At 42.1% G+C, this 22,395-nt stretch overlaps 2 protein-coding genes across 5 annotated transcripts in view; both read left to right on the top strand.

Annotated features, from left to right (window-relative positions):
* Positions 1-12,281, top strand: part of LOC144604066 (polypeptide N-acetylgalactosaminyltransferase 15-like) — a 69,441-nt gene extending 57,160 nt beyond the window's left edge. The window contains exons 6-10 of the mRNA XM_078418135.1: positions 5,637-5,831; positions 7,428-7,577; positions 8,957-9,058; positions 10,070-10,213; positions 11,767-12,281. Coding sequence (XP_078274261.1) covers positions 5,637-5,831; positions 7,428-7,577; positions 8,957-9,058; positions 10,070-10,213; positions 11,767-11,913 — 738 coding nt within the window. The 3' untranslated portion in view covers positions 11,914-12,281. The remainder of the gene's footprint in view (positions 1-5,636; positions 5,832-7,427; positions 7,578-8,956; positions 9,059-10,069; positions 10,214-11,766) is intronic.
* Positions 12,282-18,328: 6,047 nt separating this feature from the next.
* oxnad1 (oxidoreductase NAD-binding domain containing 1) overlaps positions 18,329-22,395 on the top strand; it is a 45,229-nt gene continuing 41,162 nt past the window's right edge. For 3 of the 4 annotated variants that reach the window (XM_078418121.1, XM_078418102.1, XM_078418091.1), the window contains exon 1: positions 20,782-21,071. In XM_078418121.1, coding sequence (XP_078274247.1) covers positions 20,938-21,071 — 134 coding nt within the window. In that variant the 5' untranslated portion in view covers positions 20,782-20,937. Of the gene's footprint in view, positions 18,626-20,781; positions 21,072-22,395 lie in introns of those variants that run through there. The other variant, XM_078418111.1, reaches the window with a different exon arrangement.

Genomic DNA, 22,395 nt, shown 5'->3' with positions numbered 1-22,395 from the left:
AGACACTGTGAAATGTTGGGCAATTTTCAGTAACGCTAAAGGAAGACCTACATGGCCATTTCTCTACAGTAATTGTTCGTGATTGAACACTTGACCCAACGTTTACATTTAGAGGAAGTAAAATTCAAGGAGTTAACCTGATACCTCAAATCAAAATGTAAATGTACTGAAATAATTAGAATATTTAATAAGAGAAAATTAAATCATTTTAATGTGATATATAGATTATCTAATTAATTATTTCATTAATTAAGAAATAAGAAAGCTCAACACTTAATTGTTTTCTATCCATTACATTAGTCATGTCAACTTCGCTGGTTTATGCTGTCAAACTTGATATTGTAGCAGTAATTGCACAATAAATTTCTTTTGTTGACCCTTTCAACAAAAGCGTCCTACAAGAGGAAGATTGAGGACCACTTTTCCAACAATGACCCACGGCGGGTATGGCAAGGCATCCAGCACATCACCAACTACAAGACCAGCAACCGCACGACTGCCGACGGCGACGCCTCGCTGGCTGAGGAACTTAACTGTTTCTTTGCTCGTTTCGAGGTGAAAGCTACAGTGGCAGACATTACACCCTCTCCAGCACCTGACAGCAACACCTTCACTGTGCAGGAGTATGATGTTAAGCGCGTGCTCAGAGCAGTGAATCCCAGGAAAGCTGCAGGCCCCGATGGTGTGACGGGCAGAGTGCTGAGGGAATGTGCAGACCAATTATCTGAGGTCTTCACAAAAATCTTCAACCTGTCCCTTTTAAAATCCACCATCCCTCCCTGCCTGAAGTCCGCCATAATCATCCCACTGCCGAAAAAGTCTGTCATCAGCGGTCTTAACGACTACCGTCCGGTAGCACTCACACCGGTCATCACAAAGTGCTTCGAGAGACTGGTCCTGCAGCACATCAAAGCCAGCCTCCCACCCACCTTCGACCCACACCAGTTTGCCTACAGAGCAAATAGGTCTACAGGGGATGCCATCGACACTGCTCTTCACACTGCACTGACCCACCTTGAACACCAGGGGAGCTATGTGAGGATGCTCTTCCTCGACTTCAGCTCTGCCTTTAACACGGTCATCCCGAGCAGACTGGTCACCAAACTTTCCGACCTTGGATTTTCCCAAACCATCTGCCAATGGATCAAGGACTTCCTGACCAACCGCCCCCAGACAGTCAAAATAGGCCCTCACCTCTCCTCCACCATTACACTGAGCACCGGCTCACCACAGGGCTGTGTGTTGAGCCCCATCCTTTACTCCCTCTACACTCACGACTGCGCCCCCACCCATCCCACCAACACCATCATCAAGTTCGCGGATGACACGACTGTGGTTGGACTCATCTCAGAAGGAGATGAGACAGCCTATAGGGATGAAATCCAAAGGCTGGCAGCATGGTGTTCAGTGAACAATCTGGTCCTGAACTCCTCCAAAACAAAGGAACTTATAATTGACTTTAGAAAAACCAGTGGAGATTACGACCCACTCTACATCAATGGGGTCTGTGTGGAAAGGGTACCAGCTTTCAGGTTCCTGGGTACGCACATCGCAGAGGATCTCACCTGGTCTACCAACACCATCACCACAGTAAAGAAGGCACAGCAGAGACTCCACTTCCTGAGGATCCTCAGGAAAACCAACCTGCAGGAGAAGCTCATGTTGTCCTATCGCTGCTCCATCGAGAGTGTGCTGGCATACTGTATAACCACATGGTATGCCAGCTGCTCAGAAAAGGACAGGAAGGCCCTTCAGAGGGTCATCACGACGGCCCAGAAAATCATCGGCTGCTCACTGCCCTCCCTGGAGCACCTGTTCAGCCTACGCTGCCTCAGTAGAGCAGGCAAAATAATAAAAGATCCATCCCACCCTGGCCACCGTCTGTTTGTTCATCTGCCCTCTGGTCGACGTTTCAGGTCGATCAAATCCCGAACAAACAGACTTAAGAACAGTTTTTACCCCAGGGCCATACGAGAACTGAACACTACCTTGCACTAGGCAACACCGTTAAAAAATCGGTCATATAATTGTATTTAATTGTATTTATGTATTTATTTGTTTTTGCATTTATTGCATATATGTTTGTACGCACCGTCAGGATTGGCTATTTTTTAATTTCGTTGTACTCGTTGCAATGACAATAAATGAATATTATTATTATTATTCTCCCAAACTATAGGTTTATAGGCGTAATCAACGCAGTAGCTAGTGCCTGATATCATTCCCTTTCCTGTCTTTTTCCTTTTTCCCTTTTCTCCCTAGGTAGCATGGCTACAGAGACTGAAGCAGTCTCCAGAAAAAAACCAGCATTTTTGGATCAAGAAGACTGTTACAGGCAAGCTAGAATGTGTGCACAGTCATGCACCATTTTTCATCAGAAATTAATAGATCAGTTCCATGAGGGTATAAATTATTGATGTATTTTTCTGTCATCATCTTTGAAATATTGATACAAATTTCCAATAGTCTAGCTGTGAAAATTAACTTATTATTCACCAATAATTAACCTGTAAGACTAGTACTGAACTTCCCCATAACCATAAGTGGATACTGCGTTGCACATTGCTTGGACATTATGTTACCTGGCCCAACATATTGTGGTGATGTCTGAAAAATAACACAGCAATTTAGAATGATTCAATGAACTAATATGTAAACATAGCTCAAAAGGTAAGGAAATTTGTGTTTGGTAGATTATTTCTTTGTTGTAACAATGCTTCTTGGCAATAAATCTTATACTGTTGGAAAGCCTGTTTATTTCCCTTTTAAATGGTGCCACATTTGTAAGGAACATGCATTTGTGGGATGAGCAGCAGAGCTGAGTATGTGGGTTGCACCCATGAAAAATCTGCCAAATCTTCTCTGCCAATGCCAAACAGCTTATTCTGCCATTGACTCTTGTTCAGTGTTGTTTGGTGGATTGGATGATTGAAGTCTGAAGAAACAAGACATATTGGCAATTTAACAATTTATTCATTTAATAAACAGGAGCCTCAGTAGCGTGTGGAAGAACCATACACAGCCACAACAGCCTGGCACCTCCTCCTCATGCTGGTCACCAGCCTGGTCACACACTGTTGTGGGATGGCATCCCATTCTTCAACCAGCATTTGTCGCAAGTCAGCCAACGTGGTTGTGTTGGTCACTCTGGCACGAACAGCACGCCCAAGCTGATCCCACAAGTGTTCAATGGGGTTGAGGTCAGGACTGCTGGCAGGCCATTCCATCCTCTCCACTCCCAAATTCTGGAGGTAGTCTCTGAGAAACCCTGCTCTGTGGGGGCGAGCATTGTCATCTTGGAGGATAGAGTTCGGTCCCAGACTGTGGAGATATGGGATTGCCACTGGTTGCAGAATCTCATCTCGATATCTCTCTGCATTGAGATTGCCTCCAATGATGACAAGCCTCGTTTTTCCAGTGAGGGAGATGCTGCCCCACACCATCACACTGCCTCCACCAAAAGATGTTACTCTATCGGTGCAGCAATCAGCATAGCGTTCTCCGCGTCTTCTCCACACTTTGACCCTATGATCCAACTGCCGTAGGCAGAATCTGGACTCATCGCTGAACATAACGTTCCTCCACATGTTCAGGTTCCAGTGCACGTGTTGCCGACACCAGCGCAAACGGGCCTGACGGTGAAGGGCAGTCATGGCAGGCCTCCTGGCAGCCCTATGAGACCGGAGATCAGCTGCGTGCAGTCTGTTCCGAATTGTCTGGGCAGAGAGCCGTCGGCCATATCGTCCTGCAAACCTTGATTGCAAATCTGTAGAAGACAGCCTACGGTTCCTAAGTGCTGACAGGGTGAGGAAACGGTCTTCTTCGGGTGTCGTCTTCATGGGACGCCCACTTCGCGGCCTGTCTCTGACATCCCCCGTTATATGGAACTTGGCCTTCACTTTGGAAATGGTACTAGGGCTCACTCCAAATAATGCCGCAACTTGGTTTTGCGGAACACCAGCTTGAAGTTGCCCTATCGCACGGGCCCTATCCAGATCAGTCAAACTTGGCATGCCGATTCTTGGAGCAGACACCTACTGACCACTGTAGCAGGGCCCATGCTCACAGATGCTGCCAATCAGGTGCCAATCAGGCACCTGATTGTCAGCACCTGGAGGTACCAGAAGCTCAAAACAAGAGTCAATAGCAACAGCAGAATAAGCTGTTTGGCATTGGCAGAGAAGATTTGGCAAATTTTTCATGGGCGCAACCCATATACTCAGCTCTGCTGCTCATCCCACAAATGCATGTTCCTTACAAATGTGGCACCATTTAAAAGGGAAATAAACAGGCTTTCCAACGGTATAAGATTTATTGCCAAGAAGCATTGTTACAACAAAGAAATAATCTACCAAACACAAATTCCCTTACTTTTTGTGCTATGTTTATTTATGAAGAGTGATTTCAGTTGAATCCAGACTCAAATAGACACATTTAGGGAAGAAGCAGATACAATTACAAAGACACTTGGACAGACACACGGATATGAAAGATTTGAAGGGATATGGGCAGGGCCCAGTCAACTAGATCCAGCTCAGTGAAGCAACATGGTCGGCATGGACTATTTTGGCTGAAGGGTCTCTTTTTGTGCTATATAGCTGTATAAATCTGTGATACTATTTTGTAAAATGTTGCAATTGAATTGAATTTGCATAAATTATAGAACTGGAATCTCTAAAATATTTTATCTCTCAAATTTTAACATCAATTTGGGTCAAGACTTCTTAACACTGATTCAGATGCTGCTTTAATCACTGAGTTCCTTCAGTATTTGTTCAAGATTTCAGCATCTGCAGTTTCTTGTGTCTCCATTTCACTGCTGCTAAAGTACTAGGCCAAGTGGACCCGTTGGGCTCAAACCTCTCCTGCATTGGTGGAGCTCCCTCCCCCCTCCCCTCCCCCTCACTCCCTTCCCACTCCATCCCCCTCAATCCCCCTTATCCTCCCTCCCTCCCTCCCCCCCTTCCTTATCTCCCTTCCCTCCCTCCCTCCCTAGGAGATAGATTTAAATTTTTAAATGTGAATGACTTAAAAAATATAACACCGATTTCAGTGAAACTTCTTCCATTAGCACCAAAGGGACGACGGTGGGTAAGGTGGACCTAAAATTGTCACGCTATCTTGTACCGTTTTGGCTATAGTTCAGGAACAAACAAACAAACGAGAGTTTTAGTATATAGATATGCTGCTCTAGTGTTTCAGGTGTCATAGAGTACTAGAGCCATAGAAATGGGCCCTTTAGCGCAGCTATTCCTGCTAACTAAGTTGGCATTCTGGGCAAGTGCCATTTGCCTGCATTTGGTCCATATTCCACTAAACCCTGCCTATCTATACATCTGTCCAAATATCTTTTGATAGTCATAATTGTACCCACTTTTATAGCTTCTTCTGTCAGCTCATTCCAGATATGGAGTACCCTCTGAGTAAAAAAAATTGCCCCTAAATTTGCTCTTACACTTCACTCCTCTTAAAACTATACTCCTTTTTGAAATCTCTACACTGGGGAAAAGACTGCGAGCATTCCCTTTATCCTGCCTTTGTTTAATTGTAGTGCTTAGAAATTGTCAGAAACTTCAATTAAAATTTATTAGAAAAATCAGTAATATGTTTATTTTGGATGGTGTTTCTTCTTCTAGGTCTGGCTCTGTGGGGGTTCAGTGGAGGTCCTGCCCTGTTCCAGGGTTGGTCATGTGTACCAGAAACATGCCCGTAGTTCTCTACCTGATAAAGAGACTGTAGTGAAAAACAAAATTCGTGTGGCTGAGATTTGGTTGGATTCCTTCAAGGAAATCTTCTACAAGAGGGACTTGGCTGCATATTTGCTCAGTAAGGTAATAATCTTTGCATTGCTCAATTAGAAGCAATACTCATTTCTAGGCAGCTGTTCTGACGGTCACTGACGGCAGCTTTAGGATTTCCTCAATCAGGTGTCAACGTTACAGTTAGATTTCCCCCTTTATAACGAAGGGTGCAGAAAGCTTTGATATTGTCCTTACCCCAAATTTTGGATGTTTGTATGTGGTTGCAAACCATATTTGTGGTCACTCAGTGGTTGGCTAATTTTATTTCTTTGAAACTACATATTGCACATTGATCGTGGAAAATAAACAAATGGAATATTCTATGCTTCCGTTTCATTCCAAAGGAAGCAATGTTGCCATAATTTGTTTAATATGGCACTAAAATGGCCATAATTCTTTACAATAAATGATAGGTTGCTTATGATTAAAGTAATATTATTACTGTCATTCTTTGCTCAGAGAATGTAATAGTGCATGAGGACCTAATTTGGGATAGTGCTTACTCTTTCCTGTAAATACCATTTATTAGCAAGATTTGTGCAATAGCTCCTGTGTGATCATAACTGAATCTTTTTTTTTGGAATTTGAAGGTAACTTGCTTAATGGATATGAATTAGCTTTTAAATGCTCACTACATAGTTCATGAAATTACATTGAAATTAACTAAAAGGATACAAAGTTTATCTCCCTTTTTCGCGGATATCTTTTATGCTGCATTAAAACAAGTGCAGGATGTAAATCCCAGATTCCACCACTCATCTATACAAGGGACAAATTACAGTGAGTAATAAACCTGAAAGCCCACATGCCTTTGGAAAGTGGAAGAGAACCAGAGCAACAGAGGAAAGTTATGCAATTTTGCAACTGCAGGGAGAACATGCAAAGTTCAGGAGAGGGCCTCCCAAGTCAGGACTGAATTCTGGAAATCACTTAAGCTGCGTGGCAGCTCCACTGTGTCGTTGCCCATCTCCCCCCACCCCTCACCACCAAGTTGCGCCAAATTGTTCCTCATCGTAGTTTGAAGGGATACACTTCGTGATAACAGTGTTTGGTAAAACTTTCATAATGTGATTCATTTATATAGAAAAGAAGGGAGGCTCCAATAGTGACTTGTTCATGTATAATAGTACATCTTCAGCTTTACTTTTCTTAAATGTATTTAAAAAAATTAAGTGTGCAAAAAATGCTTGCAGAATATGGCTTGTTGTAGTCAAACAATGAGAAATTGGCTTTCATTGATATAATATGATCTGATTACCTTTTGGAACATAAGATATTCAAGACAGAAAGATACTGTGTGCCTTCTATCTTCCTCATGGACATGTAATGCAACAGCAGGATTATGAACAAATTACAGCAGTGAATCTCCAACTGTGGCTCCTTGTGTCATTCGACAAAGTACTCAAGTGCTACTGATCACTCATACTGTATGCCAAAATATTATTTTCTGAAGACTCCATTATAAAGATTTCAAAAATATTTTTAGATATATTTCTTGAAATAAGAATTAAAAGAAAGCTGGAAAGGCATAGCTGATGGTCAGTAAATGAAAGAAAGGGTTAATTCAGTAGAATTCATGAAATCTGTTTCTCACCATTCATCTGTTTTTCACTGTTATTTCTGCAGGCTGAGGTGCCAGACTGTAAGGAACGATTGCAGCTGCAGAAGAGACTAAGCTGTAAGAATTTTCATTGGTTTTTAAATAACATCTACCCAGAGCTCTATGTGCCCGAAGACAAACCAGGATATTCTGGGGAGGCAAGACAAAGGTTTTTGGTATTTTATCTAACGTTCTGTTTGTTATTCTGACTACTAGGATAAATTAGCAATCAGAAAGGCTTATGCGTGATGTTTCTATTGGGCAAACATCTCAGCTGATTTTAAATGGAAATAGAAAATTCTGAAACATTGAGGCTCAGGCAGCATCTGTGGAAAGAGAATTAATTTTTCCAGTTGAAGGCCTTCGTGACATTGGAAAAGGAAGAAAACTATTTGAAATTATGGAAAAGATGGAGAGAGTGTGGATAGGACAAAAGGAATATCTCAGAAACTGAGGTTGTAGTTTCACAGGTGTTCCAATGTTTGCAGAGCTGCTTGGTTAACAGGTTAATGAGTGAATTTAGAAAGAGCAAAGCATGTTAAAACTGTAAAATGCAGGTCAGAGCTATTGCTGAAACCTGGAGGACACTTCCACTTTCCCAACATCCTACTCTCACTCTGATCCCATTCTGACTGTACACTGTTCCACTGGGAAAATAAGTTGTGGAATAGGATTGCTCTGGCACCCCTGCAGGGGGCTAAAAAGCTGAAATAGCTTCCTATCTTAAAGAAATATGTGTGAGGAGCAGCACTTCATTATCTGTCATGGCCTGCTGTGATCTCAGAACATGATATTGAAATTTTTCAAATGACTCACCTGTTTGTATCAGAGCTGACCAATTCTTCTTCAAAGTTTTCTAACTGTAATATTAACAGAGTTTTTCTCTCCCCACAGACACTGCCTATCTGTATTTATCTTCTATACATTTGTTTTCTCTAATTGCTTCTATAATTATCAACTACATAGCTTCATCAACATTTGTCACAACAGCAGCCTGACTTCATCCTATCAGGGATATTTCCTTTATCTTGCTCATTATTCACCACGTTTAAGATGAACATATTTTCCCACTTTTCCAGTTCTGATCAAGGGTCTTCAACCTGTTTATTTTTCCTCAGATGCTGCCCCACCTTGGAGTGTTTCCTGTATTTCTGTTCAAATTTTAGATTTCCAGCATCTGTAAGTCTTTTTTAAATTTTCATATTTTTTCATTCATCTCCTAATTCTAAACAGACAGCAAGATTTTTTTGTAGGGTTTGGAATATGATACAAACAATACATCAAATTTGAAATATGCTGTATGTAAATAAAAAGATCAGGTTATAAGATTTATTAGCCTTGCTCTTTAAAGCATCTTGAATGCCATACTCCATACGATAAATCTGATGCATTCTAAATTTAATGAGAAGCTATCTGATTTAAGAAATAAAGATACCAAATATTTAATTGTTTTCTCAAAATTTTCTAGAACTCTTGAGTAGTTCTTTTTCAGAGAAATGGTAAAACATTGGGTAATAATTGTGTTCACGTGTAATATATTTTCTTCTTACTCCAGCTCTACAATATTGGTACAGGTTTCTGTGCAGACTATGAAACTAAATGGAACACCGGTGGATACCCTATTGTTCTTGCACCATGTAACGGCAATGGGAATCAGGTAATACTGATAGTACACGATGTTCTAAAATAATTTAATTGCAAAATTTCTGGTGAACTTGATGCGTCGATGAACAGTTAGCAGTTGTGATTCTGTCAAAGATTAATCATTGGTGTGAATATTTGATGAAAATGTCAACCAATGGAATTCCTGACATTTACTTTCATAATTGAGTGGGATCTCAGAACTCTATTGTGAAGCCCAATGTTCTGAAATTCACTGCAGCTGATTGCCCGTATGTGCATTACATCGAATATTTATACCAAGTACCGTCCTCCCAGCTCTTGCTTTTAGGTTCTACCCAGATTAGATCCCTGTGAGTATTTGAAGTGCCAGGTTTGAAATTTTTGAAAAGATGTATTGAATAGAAAAAAATGGCCATTTAGTCCCTTGGCCTGTTTCTCCATTCAAAAAGATTATGTTTGATATGTCGTTCATCTCCCTACACACACTTTTGCTCCATGTTTTCTAATTCATTTGATTAACAATGCTTTTACTATCATATTTAAAACAAAAAATTACCAAATGAATAAACGTCAACACTTCTATCGCTCTTTAAATAAACTGTTTCCTAATGTTACTGTTAAAAAATCCTGGCTCTAATTTTAAACTGTGCTCTCGTCCCAATCTTCTGAGTAGTGGAAATATTTTCTCTTTATCCAGCTCATTTCCTCAATATCTTACACACTATGATAAAAATCATCCTCTAAATCGTAGCAATGGTGTACTTGCTTTAGTATTCTATTCATCAATTAATAAAGCCGAGTTCTTTAAGTTGGGTGAATATATGAACTTTTATTAGTTCACTTGCCAAGTGTAGGGTGAGTCTGTTTAAAATAGGACAACAATGAGTTTAGAAAAAACATGTACATATTCAAAAATCTTGATTATTTAATCAATCTTTAACAACAGTCTTGATTAGGTTGTTCCATAGTAAGTCAATTCCAATCTTAATGAATGAGTACACTACACAGTTGTATTACAAATCTATTCTTTTATTTTAATATACAGCACTTTGAATATAACAGTGGAAGAGAAATCAGGTTTGGTACCGTTGTGGAACTTTGCGTTGATGTCAGAGATGAACAGGTCATATTACAGAATTGTACCAGGGAGAACAGAATAGAATCACGTCAGCAATGGAATGTACAGAAGGTTTGTCAGTCTACAATAACTTCCTTGACAACTATGCACAACTATTTGGACAGTCTGCAAGTAGGCTCCAATTAATTTAAAGGAACTTAATTCAAATTGTGATGCAAGACCTTCCAATCATAACAATTGAATCTGTAAAGTTCTGTCTTGCTTTTGGCCAGTTAGCTTCAACACCAACAAATTTGCCGCTTAAAATAGTTTCTGCTTCAAGATCATCCATAATTTTGAATTTCTTTTGTTGTTAACCTTCCTTTGCTCCAGGAAGTTGTATCCCAGATTTTTCTCTCTCGAAGCACACTTCCTCATCTGTGGTACCATTCTAGTAAACCTCTTCTGCATCCTCTTGAAGGCCTGGGAATGTTTCCTAGATGCCTGCCCATTGAACTGAATCCAATACTCCTAACTGTAGTCAAACCATTATTTTATGGAGATCTAACAACAGTGAACTCGCTTTGATGCTCTTTTCTCTGATTGAAAGAGCTCAAGATACAATTTGATTATTTTTATTACAGTACCAATCTACTCTTTCATCTTTAAAGATCTATTTATATCCATCAGTTAGTCTCTCTTTATTAGCATTATTTTCTATGATTTATTTCGTAGATACCCTCCACCACCACTACACATTTGTTGCAAACCACAAGTTGAACCTGTAGACCCAAACATCATGTTCAATTTAGAGTGTTTGTACTCATAGAAAATTTTGTGGTGATAAAGGAATCTTGATGGGATCATTAAACACAAATGAATGAAAACATTTTGTACAATCAAGATAACTTTAGTGTGCTTCCACCAACACAGAGCTTTAATAGGTAATAGAAGTTTCACGTCACATTGTAACTCTGGCAGTTGGTCAGGAAATCCCCAGGTAAGTGACATAGAGTACTTTAACAGCCATTATGAGTCGTCTTCCTGCTAAGGACTAGTCTATTTAGGTAGTGTATTTAAAACTATTCATGAAACTGATTTTTGTACATTGTAACTATGTCTTGGATATATGTCAAAAATGGGATTTTTTAACATAAATTAATGCATTCTTGTGCAAACGTGTCAGAAGAAAATAATTGGAGGGCTGAAGGTTCCAATACAGTATCATTGGCAGCAGCTCACAGAAAGCAGGCAATCTATCAGAAAATCATGAGTAATTTGTCCGCAATTTTCTGTATGTACCCATAAATGGGCAAAATCATGTGAACAATACATCTACATTTTTCCAGTGATATACCCTCTACATTCGGGGCCATGCCCAATGTTTTCTAACAAAGCAATCTGACTAAAATTAGCAAATCAATTCAAAAGAGAAAAGCCCCTATAAAATAAATCATTCTTTTTTTATTTATTCCTTTGAAGTATACCCCCTGGGAAGATTGTGAGAAACAAAATCAGCCAATAAAACTAAATAACACTGAAAAGCATTTAATTACTGTTGAGAAACAAAGAGAAAAAAGATGAGCGTAAAACATGCTTTTAAAAGAAATGAATAGAATTTGAGGCTGATTTGCAACTTCGTCTACCTGTAGATACTTAGTACATACACTTATTTTGCTTTGCAGAGTGGAGAAATTATTCATGCCTTTTCTAGGAAGTGCATTGAGGCAATAAGGAATGACACAAGCCAAGACCTGTTTCTAAGGCCGTGCAACAAAGATGTCACCCAACAGCTGTGGCGATTCGAGCAACTGTCAGTCATAAATGGGTGATGAGCTGTCGCCCCTGTGTGATGGCTGCAGTTCATATCCCCCTGCCTAGTCAGGAGCTGTCAAGTATTTCAAGGATGTGCAGAACTCAAGACTACTGACCACTTGTGCCTTGTACATTGTTTGTACTGAAGATCGTCACAATTTCAAAGCATCTTTGAAGAGCTGGAAAAGATAATCAAAATGGATTATGTGACATAATTGATCTGTCTAAACTCCACTCACAATTAGGATCAGCAGAAATGAAACATTCTCATTAAAAGCAGAATCTATTGGCCAACATATTGTGTACATTCTTTTTTAAAAATATGTTTCTATTTTGTGGCAGCACTGTGTACTTTAATGATTGAATAAGAAAAAAATAAATTTGAATAGCATTCTAATCAAGTTGTCCCATTTTCTGTGTTGAATACTGCCTGTTCATCCTAAAATCAGAAAGCAACCAATGAAAAATATAGTCTTCCGTTATAATGAGGGCATTTGATATGTTATTTTTTATAAACCTGACCATAATGTTACAAGCATCTGTTGAATCAGGGTAATGCCATAGAACTGGAAAATATCAAACTATAACCCCTTGATCAAAAAAGGTGTTGTGCATAACCTCATAACTGCATAAAGTCAGTTTAATCTAGAGAAAGTTTTGGAAACAATAATCTGATACAAAATTAGCAGTCACTTTGACAGGTGTGGATTGATTAAGTCAACATGAATTATTAAAGGTAAATTGTCTAACTAATTTGCAATATTAGTCCCTTGCCACTTGCTCGTCTTTAGACACGGAGAGGGGCAGGAGCGTCTGCTTCCTAATCAACACCTCATGGTGCTCAGATGTGGCAGCTGTAGTGAACTCCTGCTCCATGGACCTGGTCTTTCCAATGGTGAAGTATTGATCCTTTCTCTGCCGCAGGAATTCACTTTGGCTATCATGACAGCTGATAACCTTCCACCCCGTGCTAATGCTCAGCTTGCGATGGATAAACTATACCCCACTACCAATAGCCTTGAAACAAATAACCCCATGGCCTTGTCCATAATTGCTACATGCTTCAATCAACCCAACTTCAAAAGTGTACTTCCAAAATACTAACAGCACATTTCCTGTCCCGCCAGAGAGCCAAACACTCTAGACCACTGCCACACACCCATCAAAGACACCTACTCTTCCATTCCCCCCATCTGAATTTTGATAAATCTGATCACCTGGCTGTGGTTGTACTCCCTGCTTACAAGCAGAAATTGGAGCATGAGAATCTGGTACAGAAAGTTGTGCAGTATTGGTCTGAGGAAACAGATAAGATCCTTCATGACAGCTTTGAGTCAGTGGACCTGTTCAAGGACTCTGCAGCCAACCTAAACGATGATGTCACTGCCATGACAGACTTCATTAGCAAGTGAGTAGAGAAATGTGTGCTAATGTCAATAAGGGTATTCTCCAACCTGAAACCCTGGATGAACCATGAGGTACATTACAGAGTACAAATTGGTAACATTCAAGTCAAATTATCTCATACAGTACAAGAAATCTATGTACAACCTTCATAAAGCCATTAAGGATGCCATGAGGGAATTCCAAACCAAGTTAGAGTCGCAGGATGACCATACGTACATACACCTGTCGATTGTGATATGCTGTAACGGGATGCAAAGTGAAGTCGACGGTATCACTGCAACAACGTATCCCTTCCCAATGAGTTTAATGCACAGATGTCAGATCGGCCTTCCTGAGAGTGAACCCACATAAAGCAACTGACCTGAATGGAGTTCTCCAGCTATGTCCTCAGATTCTGTGACCAGCTGGTTGGTGACATCTTTAATAGCTCCTTACTCCATTCTGAGGTTTCAACTAGTTTAAGAAGACCTCTATTATCCAAGTGCCAAAGAAAAGCAAAGTAGCGTGCCTTAATGACTACTGTCCAGTGGCTCCGACATTCACCATCATGAAGTACTTTGCGAGGCTGGTCGTGGGGCACATTATCTCCAGCCTCACAGACAGTCCAATACCACTGCAATTCACCTACTGCCGTAACTGGTCCAAGGCAGATGCCATTTCTCTGGCCCTTCAAGGGCATCTATGTCGCACACCTGTTTATTGACTGTAGCTCTGCCTTCAACACTATAACCCTAACCAAACTCACCTGGACCCATGAGTCAGCACCCCACACTGTAACTGGATCCTCGACTTCCTGACCCATAATCAGTGAGGATGTGACAACACATCCCCCACAACAATTCTTAACACTGCAAGGATGTGTACTCACCCCATTACTGTACTTCCTATATACTTATTTGTGTGGCCAAATCCTGTTCTAACTCCATTTACAACTTTGCAGATGACAAGACTATCGGGCTACATCTCAAACAATGACAAGACAGAGTACAAGAGCAAGATAGAGCACTCAGTAACATGGTGTCATGAAAACAACCTTTCCCTCAATGTCAAGAGCTAATCAATTACATCAGGAATCAGAGTGGTGTGCACATCTATGTCAGCATCAACGGTGCTTAAGTGGAGATGGTAGAGAGCTTCAAGTTTAACCATATTTACATCATGGTCAAGAGAGCACTCCATGCCTCTACTTCCTCAGATTACTAAGAAAATCAGCATGTATCCAGCAATTCTTACCAATTTCCACAGATGCACCATGGAAAGTATCCTATCTAGATATATCACGCGCCGTTGTGTTTGGCTGCCTGCCACTGTATGTTTCTTTTTTTTTTTTCCTAATCAGATGTGCAGCACTTTGGTCAACGTGGGTTGTTTTTAAATGTGCTATACAAATAAAATTGACTTGACTTGGCGTGGCAATTGCTCTGCCCAAGACAACAAGAAATTACAGAGTTATGGATGGAGTCCAGTCGATCATACAAACCAGCCTCACCCCCATCCACTCCATGCCGACTTGGGAAAGCAGTCAACATACTCAAGGAGCATGTATGCCCTGGCCATTAACACTACTGCCCTCTCCCACCAGGCCGAAGATAAAAAAAAGCTTAAAAGTACATAGCACCAGATTCAGAAACAGCTTCCCTGAATGTCATCAGACTACTAAATGGATCTCCCATAAACTAAGGGTGTCGCCCGAACTCCCACCTTACATCATTGCAGCCCTTGTACTTTTTCAATATACACTTTCTCTGGAGCTGCAACACTAATACTGTGGCGCTATACTCTGCACTTATTTGCACCACCTGTTATACTCCTGCCTGGTAATGATTTGATTGGATAGCATGTAAAACATTTTTTTTACTGTATCTCAGAATATTGGAATAATGTGTTCAGTTTTGGTCACCCTGCTATCGGAAAGATTTTGTTAAGCTGGAATGATTTACATGGATGTGGCCAGGATTTGAAGCCTTGAACGAAAAGGGAGAGGTTGGATAGCACTTTATTCCTTGGAGTGCAGGATGAGGGGTGATATTATAGAGGTCTGTAAGATCACGAGGGGAATAAATAGGGTAAAGCATAGCCTTTTACCCAAAGTTGGGGAATCAAGAAGCAGGGGACAAAGGTTTAAGGTGAGAAGGGAAAGATTTTAATAGGAGCCTTAGGGGCAACTTTTTCACTCTGGTGGTGGTAGGTACATGGAACGAATTAGGTAGGGGAGGTAGTTAAGGCAGGTACGATAACAATATTTAAAAGACATTTGAACAGGCAAAAGGATAGGAAAGGTTTAGAGGGATATGGACCAAACGCTAGCAGATGGGATTAGTGTAGATAGGGTGTCTTAGTCAGCGTCGGCATGTTGAGCCGAAGGGCCCGTTTCCCTGCTAAATGATTTTAATCGCTCTACTCTTTTTAATAGTATTATTTGATCTGATCATAGTATTATCTGATCTGATTGGATAGCATATAAAACATTGTTTATCACTGTGCCTCGGTATATGTGACATAATAAACCACAACCCTTTAGCGTTCACAATACCATTTTGCATGAAATAATGTCCCACCACAGTAGGCTCTAAACCCACATTTAAACCTCCGTTGAGACATCTTTATTCCAGGCTGGAATTTTAGAAACAAAGTTTAAAGAATACATCCTTTGGATAACATGGATGGCATAATAGTTAAATACAGAAGATTTGCCCATCTGAAATGGTATGCTCATTTGTTACATAACACCATAAAAACGCCAGCCTAGCCACTCTGCTCCACAATGATCCAAGCCACAAGAGTACTTTTCCAAATTCAAACAAGAGTGTTGGAGATGGGAAAGGGTGGGTGTAAGGACCGCTTACTAAAGATAAAAGGCACAGAGTTGAGGAAAGAAGAATACAGTATTGACACTGACTGTAGACTCCACACATCTTTTGTTAAAACCCATTTTGAACATTAATAGAGCGACATCTAGTGACTACAAATATAATGACAGTACATAAAAAAGGGAGAGAGGTGTCAAAATACTGTAGTCCCCGTTGAATTTGAATGCGAGTGGATGTTAGTAGCAAAGTTGATGAAGAAAGTATCGGAGAAAGAGTTGGGCAGTGGTGCCAGAGTAGGTTTACAATAGACAATAGGTGCAGGAGGAGGCCATTCGGCCCTTCGAGCCAGCACTGCCATTCAATGTGATCATGGCTGATCATTCTCAATCAGTACCCCGTTCCTGCCTTCTCCCCATACCCCCTGACGCCGCTATCCTTAAGAGCTCTATCTAGCTCTCTCTTGAATGCATTCAGAGAATTGGCCTCCACTGCCTTCTGAGGCAGAGAATTCCACAGATTCACAACTCTCTGACTGAAAAAGTTTTTCCTCATCTCAGTTCTAAATGGCCTACCCCTCATTCTTAAACTGTGGCCCCTTGTTCTGGACTCCCCCAACATTGGGAACATGTTTCCTGCCTCTAACGTGTTCAACCCCTTAATAATCTTATACGTTTCGATAAGATCTCCTCTCATCCTTCTAAATTCCAGTTTATACAAGCCTAGTCGCTCCAGTCTTTCAACAGTTTGGAACAAGGGCTGCCCCACATAGCCAACAAAAAGGACAGGCATCGGTGGGGTGATTGCTCCTGGTTATACCTTTCATTTGTGGAAAATGAGAGGAATGAAAAGAGAAGTTGCTTGGGATAAGAACATGTTCTGCCAGGCAAAAGAGAGTGTTTCTAGAGGGTAAATGTTCTGAAGACAAACGAAGGGGCCTTAGGCCTTCTTAATAGGGAATGGAGGTGTATAGGGCCTAGACATCCATGTGAAGTTGAGGCAGAGGGGACCAGGGAAATGGAAGTTGTTACAGTGCAAGGTTTCCAGAGTGTAGATCAGAAGTGACTGGACAAACGGAACAAGATAGGATCAAGATATGAGGAGATGTTCAGTGGGGCAAGAGGGAGGCAGAAACATGGCGTCTAACAGAGCAGTCCTGTTTGTGGATCTTGGGTGGGAGATGGAAATGGTCATTAAGGGCTTGGGGAACTGTCAGGTTAGAGGCTGTGGAAGGGAGATGTCTGAAAGTGATAAGACCTGTGATAGTATGGGAGAGAGTGGCCTGGAACTCACTGGTGGGTCATTTAAGCGAGTTTGGTATCTCGACTGAGCAAGCGCCAGTCAAAGGTCGCAGGAGCTAAACATTCTCGCCGGCTGATCTGCTGCGTGTAGACAGACCTGCGTTTCATCTGTATTTTCCAGTTTTGCTTCGTAGCAGAAAGAAAATACTGCTTTAAAAAATATCAATTTGGTGTATTTGTGGTTAATTTGTACGACTATGATGATATTGTAGGTTTTATTGCTTTATGCTTCGGTGAGTGAGCGAGATCGTTACGATTTTGTTTTGCATCGTAACTTGTACCGGAGCTGCTCCTCAAGCGGGAATATGTCGCACTTCCCAAACCATGAGTTATTCTTGTTTTTCCAGATTGTCGGCGATACAAAAGAAAAGCAAACGTTTGAGTGAATAAATTGCTGCTTTGTGCGGACGGCATGCCCGTGGATGACCACTGCAAACTTAAAGCATGCTGTTCGTGCAGCAATTAGACATCATCAGCGGAGAGGTTTGTCTGATCAAACCCTCCCTATAATATCACCTGGTAGACACAAAATGCTGGAGTAACTTACCGAGCCAGGCAGCATCTCTGAAGAGAAGGAATGGCTAACGTGTCAGGTCGAGACCCTACAGGAAGGGTCTCGACCTGAAACATCAGCCATTCCTTCTCTCCAGAGATGCAGCCTGTCCCACTGAGTTACTCCAGCATTTTGTGTCAATCTTCGGTGTGGACCAGCTTCTACAGCTCCTTCTTATACGTTAAAAAATCCCCACGCTTGGTGCTTCATTGCGGGTTACAGAGCTCCCTCCCACCCCAGGCAAAGTCATTTGTGCCGCCTCCCAGAGCAGACACGGGCGCTGCACAAACTCACCCTCATTCCACACAAACCTCGCTCCTCCCCCGCTGCGCATTTCCGATTGCAAAACATGTAACCTGTCGGAGCGGCACCCGTCAGGTATATATATGCCCGCCTGCCCCGGGGACCACTCTCACGGCAGCGCTGGCTGTGAGGATTGAGCCTGTCAGAAATGTGCAGCGGGGGTGTGATTAAGGGAGCAAGACCCAGACAACCAGCTACAGGGAGCCAGCGCTGGCGAACACAGCCTCTGCTGGCACCGCCATCCCCGGGAATGGCGTAGGGCTGAAGAGGAGCAAGGCTTATGTGGAATGAGGGTGAGTTTAGGGTCTCGACCTGAAACGTCAGCCATTCCTTCTCTCCAGAGATGCTGCCTGTCCCAGTAAGTTACTCCAGCATTTTGTTTCTACTGGGTGATATTATAGGGAGGGTTTGATCAGACAAACCGCTCCGCTGGATGCTGACCTCTGCAGTTGTCTAATCGCTGCACAAACAGCGTGCTTCACGTTTGCAGTGGTCATCCATTGACATTCCGCCTGCACAAAGCAGAAATTCATTTACTCAAACGTTTGTTTTTCTTTTGCATCGCCGACAATCCGAAAAACCAAGATTAACTCGTGGTTTGGGAAGTGCGACATATTCCCACTTGAGGAGTAGCTGCGGTACAAGTTACGATGCAAAACCAAATCGTAACGATCTCGCTCACTCACCGAAGCATAAAGCAATAAAACCTACAAAATCATCGTAGTCTTATACAAATCAACCATAAATACACCTAATTAATATTTTTTAAAGCAGTATTTTCTTACCCCTACGAAACAAAACTGGAAAATACGGATGAAACGCAGGTCTGTCTACACGCAGCAGATCAGCCGGCGAGAATGTTTAGCTCCTGCGACCTATGACCGGCGCATGCTCAGTCGAGATACCGAACTCGCTTATTCCAAGACCAAATATGAGGTGTCTGGAAACTGCTTTCTGGCCTCTGCAAAGTAGAGACCAATCTGCCACACCACATAGTTATGCCATTGTTAGCGGGTTTGATAAGGTTTGGGATGTGTGCACAGTGAGTGGAAGGCTAAGCATTTGGAGGGGTGAGGGAATGGACGTCAAGGTGGTTGATATCTGGAGAGGGTAAAAGCCCACAGGATTGGGGGGGGGGGGGGGGGGGGGGGCTTGGGCCCAAGAGGAAGAGTGTTTGAACTGAGTAAAAGGTAGGTGGGTGGTAATGACGCAAAAGATAAATGGCAGAGATGACGAAAAGAGGCAAACATCCTGGCAGGATCAGAAATCATTGAGGTGCGGGCACAGGCATATAAAGTGAGGCTTCTGCCGAGGAGCTCACTTATTTCCTTGTAAACTATTTTCTCACATATGCCAATCAACGTCCCATTTCTCTTGTTTGGCTAAGCACAACTCCAATGTCAGCATACAGGAGAGAGATAGAACATATTGACTGGAAACCAGCCCTTCAGCCCAACCTGCATATGCCAACCAAGATGCCCCATCTACACTAGTCCCACCTGCCCATATTTGACCCATATCTCTCTAAACATTTCCTGTATATATAGAAACATCTGGTTGAGCGATGCCACAACAATGACCTTTCGTTGCATGTAAACAAAACTAAGGAACTAATCATTGACTTCAGTAAAGGTAAATTGGTGTACCACGTGCACTTTTGTCAGGAACTTCAAATTCGTGGGTGTTAACATCATGGACCTATCCAGGAGGCAGCACATGGATGTAATCTCGAAGCAGGTATGCCAGCAGCTCTACTTCCTTCAAAGTTTAAATAGATTCTGCATGCCATTGAATCCTCTAAAACACTTCTACAGATATACTGTAGAAAGTATCCTGACTGGTTAAATCATGACCTGGTACAGCAAATCCAATGTTCAGGAACACAAGGCCGCAGAAAGCAGACACACCCCTCCCACCATTTACAGATTTATGAAAGCAGGATCTATGAACAAGTATACCTACCAACTTCTCATTGCTACAATTGGATAGAAGGTACAGAAGTCTTCCCATTCACACCATCAAGAACAGCTACAAATAACACCTTCATGAACCGATCTACACAACCGTAATCCTACCTCAGCAACACACCACCACCGCTTCTTGCATTACCATGAGCTTGTTTTTCCTGTGATTCCACACTGCAGTCTTTCGGATTTTTTGTGGAATTTATGCATAATTTATATCTGTATGTTTGAGCTTACATGCCTGCGATCCTGCTGCAAGCAAGATTTTCATTGTACTTGTACCTGACCGCACTTGCGTGTGTGACAATTTGAGGCGCAAAAGCTCCAGGGGAATCTTTCTCCCCAGCCTGATTTTACCGAGTTCAGCGAAGCAAACAACATATGTACAGACACGAACGGGGTACTGATTGAGAATGATCATCCATGATTACATTGAATGGTGGTGCTGGCTCGAAGGGCTGAATGGCCTCCTCCTGCACCTATTGAAAGCAAAAGCCCGACGCTCGCCGGGGTGGGGGTCACGTGACAACAGCAGCGCCCGGCTTCGGCGATTGTGACGCACTTCCCGGTTTGGCGGCGGCTGCTCTTTTGAATTTAAAGTGTCCGGTGGCGGAGCGCGTGATCCGCAGCGGGAGCGGCGGCCGGTAGGAGCTGCCAATCATTGGCGGTGAGCGGTGGGGGTTGCAGCCGCCACCATCACCCGGGAATGGCCTTGACAGTGGCTGCGCTTCGGACCTGGCTGGGAGCCGCTGCCAGTGCACCGGCTGCCCGCTCATCCTCCCTGCTGCAGCCGCACTCGTTATCCGGGCCCGGCATTCTGTGTCACTGTAAACTGATGAGGTGAGAGAGAGCGAGAGAGGGCGGGGGCGCTGTAAACTCCCACCGTGGCTTTAACACTTTGCACGAGTCAGACTCCAATAACTGCGCCTCTGGTGGATTTGTGCCGGTTTGAAATTGAAGGGGTTTACTTCTTTGCCGAATACCACTATTTTCTTTAAAAAGCTGAGGTTGGTGTCAGTGAACCTCATTCAGCCCTCGGACAACACGTGCACTTTTGATCAAAATCACTAGAAAAGGAAACAACAAATGTTGTCAAGTGATTAAATTTAAATACACTATATTGTCTGAACTAGAAAGTAATGACATTTTTATTCATTGGCTCTGACGGCTGGAAAGTCAATGTGTAATCCAATTCACAATCCATGTGTAACCCAATTCACAATTTCCATTTGAGACATTTATGCAATATTGTAAAGTCGAGTTTATTGTGATAAGTACGAGTACGGAGGGGTATTCTTGTTTAAAAAGTTGCATCGGTTTGAAATCTTGTTTCAAGGCAGAGCTCTTGTTTCTGAGTTAGAAGGTTGTGGGTTCAAGTTCAGGTTCTGGAAATTCTAAGCATAAAAATATATGCACTAAGAAAGTATTGTACTGTCGAGGTGGTATCTTCCAAAGGTGACATTGAAGGGATCTCAATGTGAATGTAACTCCTGAAGCTAGATCGCTAGCCCATTGAGGATGGGAGCCCAAGTGGAGCGTCCAGAGGGAGAGCAACAAAGGTGGAAGTTGGAAATGTAATAAGCAAACTAAATGGGCAAACAAAAGGAAACAACAAATGTGATCAAAGTATGGAAGTGTCAAGTGACTAAATTTAAATACACAAAATGCTGGAGTAACTCAGCAGGTCAGGCAGCATCTCAGGAGAGAAGGAATGGGTGACGTTTCGGGTCAAGACCCTTCTTCAGACTGAACTTCGTATCTCGACCCGAAACGTCACCCATTCCTTCTCTCCTGAGATGCTGCCTGACCTGCTGAGTTACTCCAGCATTTTGTGAAATAAATACCTTCGATTTGTACCAGCATCTACAGTTATTTTCTTACAAATTTAAATACACTATATCTAAATACAAATTGCATCAAGATGGATGAATAACTGATATTGTGTCATGCAGCACGGAAACAAGCTCTTTGGTTCAATACTTCCATGCTGACCAAGATCTCCCATTTGCCTATGTTGGGCCAGTATCCATCAGTATCCATAAACATCCATCACAGTGACTCTCCTCCAGGCACCCCCTCACTGTGATGGAAGGTTAAAAAAAGTCTTATCTTTTCCTTTTCCCGTGGTCAGGCAGTCAAACTGCTGCTTCGAGGCGATCGAGGC

This window comes from Rhinoraja longicauda, chromosome 2, assembly GCF_053455715.1.
Source record: "Rhinoraja longicauda isolate Sanriku21f chromosome 2, sRhiLon1.1, whole genome shotgun sequence".
NCBI classification, from domain to species: Eukaryota; Metazoa; Chordata; class Chondrichthyes; order Rajiformes; family Arhynchobatidae; genus Rhinoraja; species Rhinoraja longicauda.
This window is presented reverse-complemented; position numbering and strand designations above follow the sequence as displayed.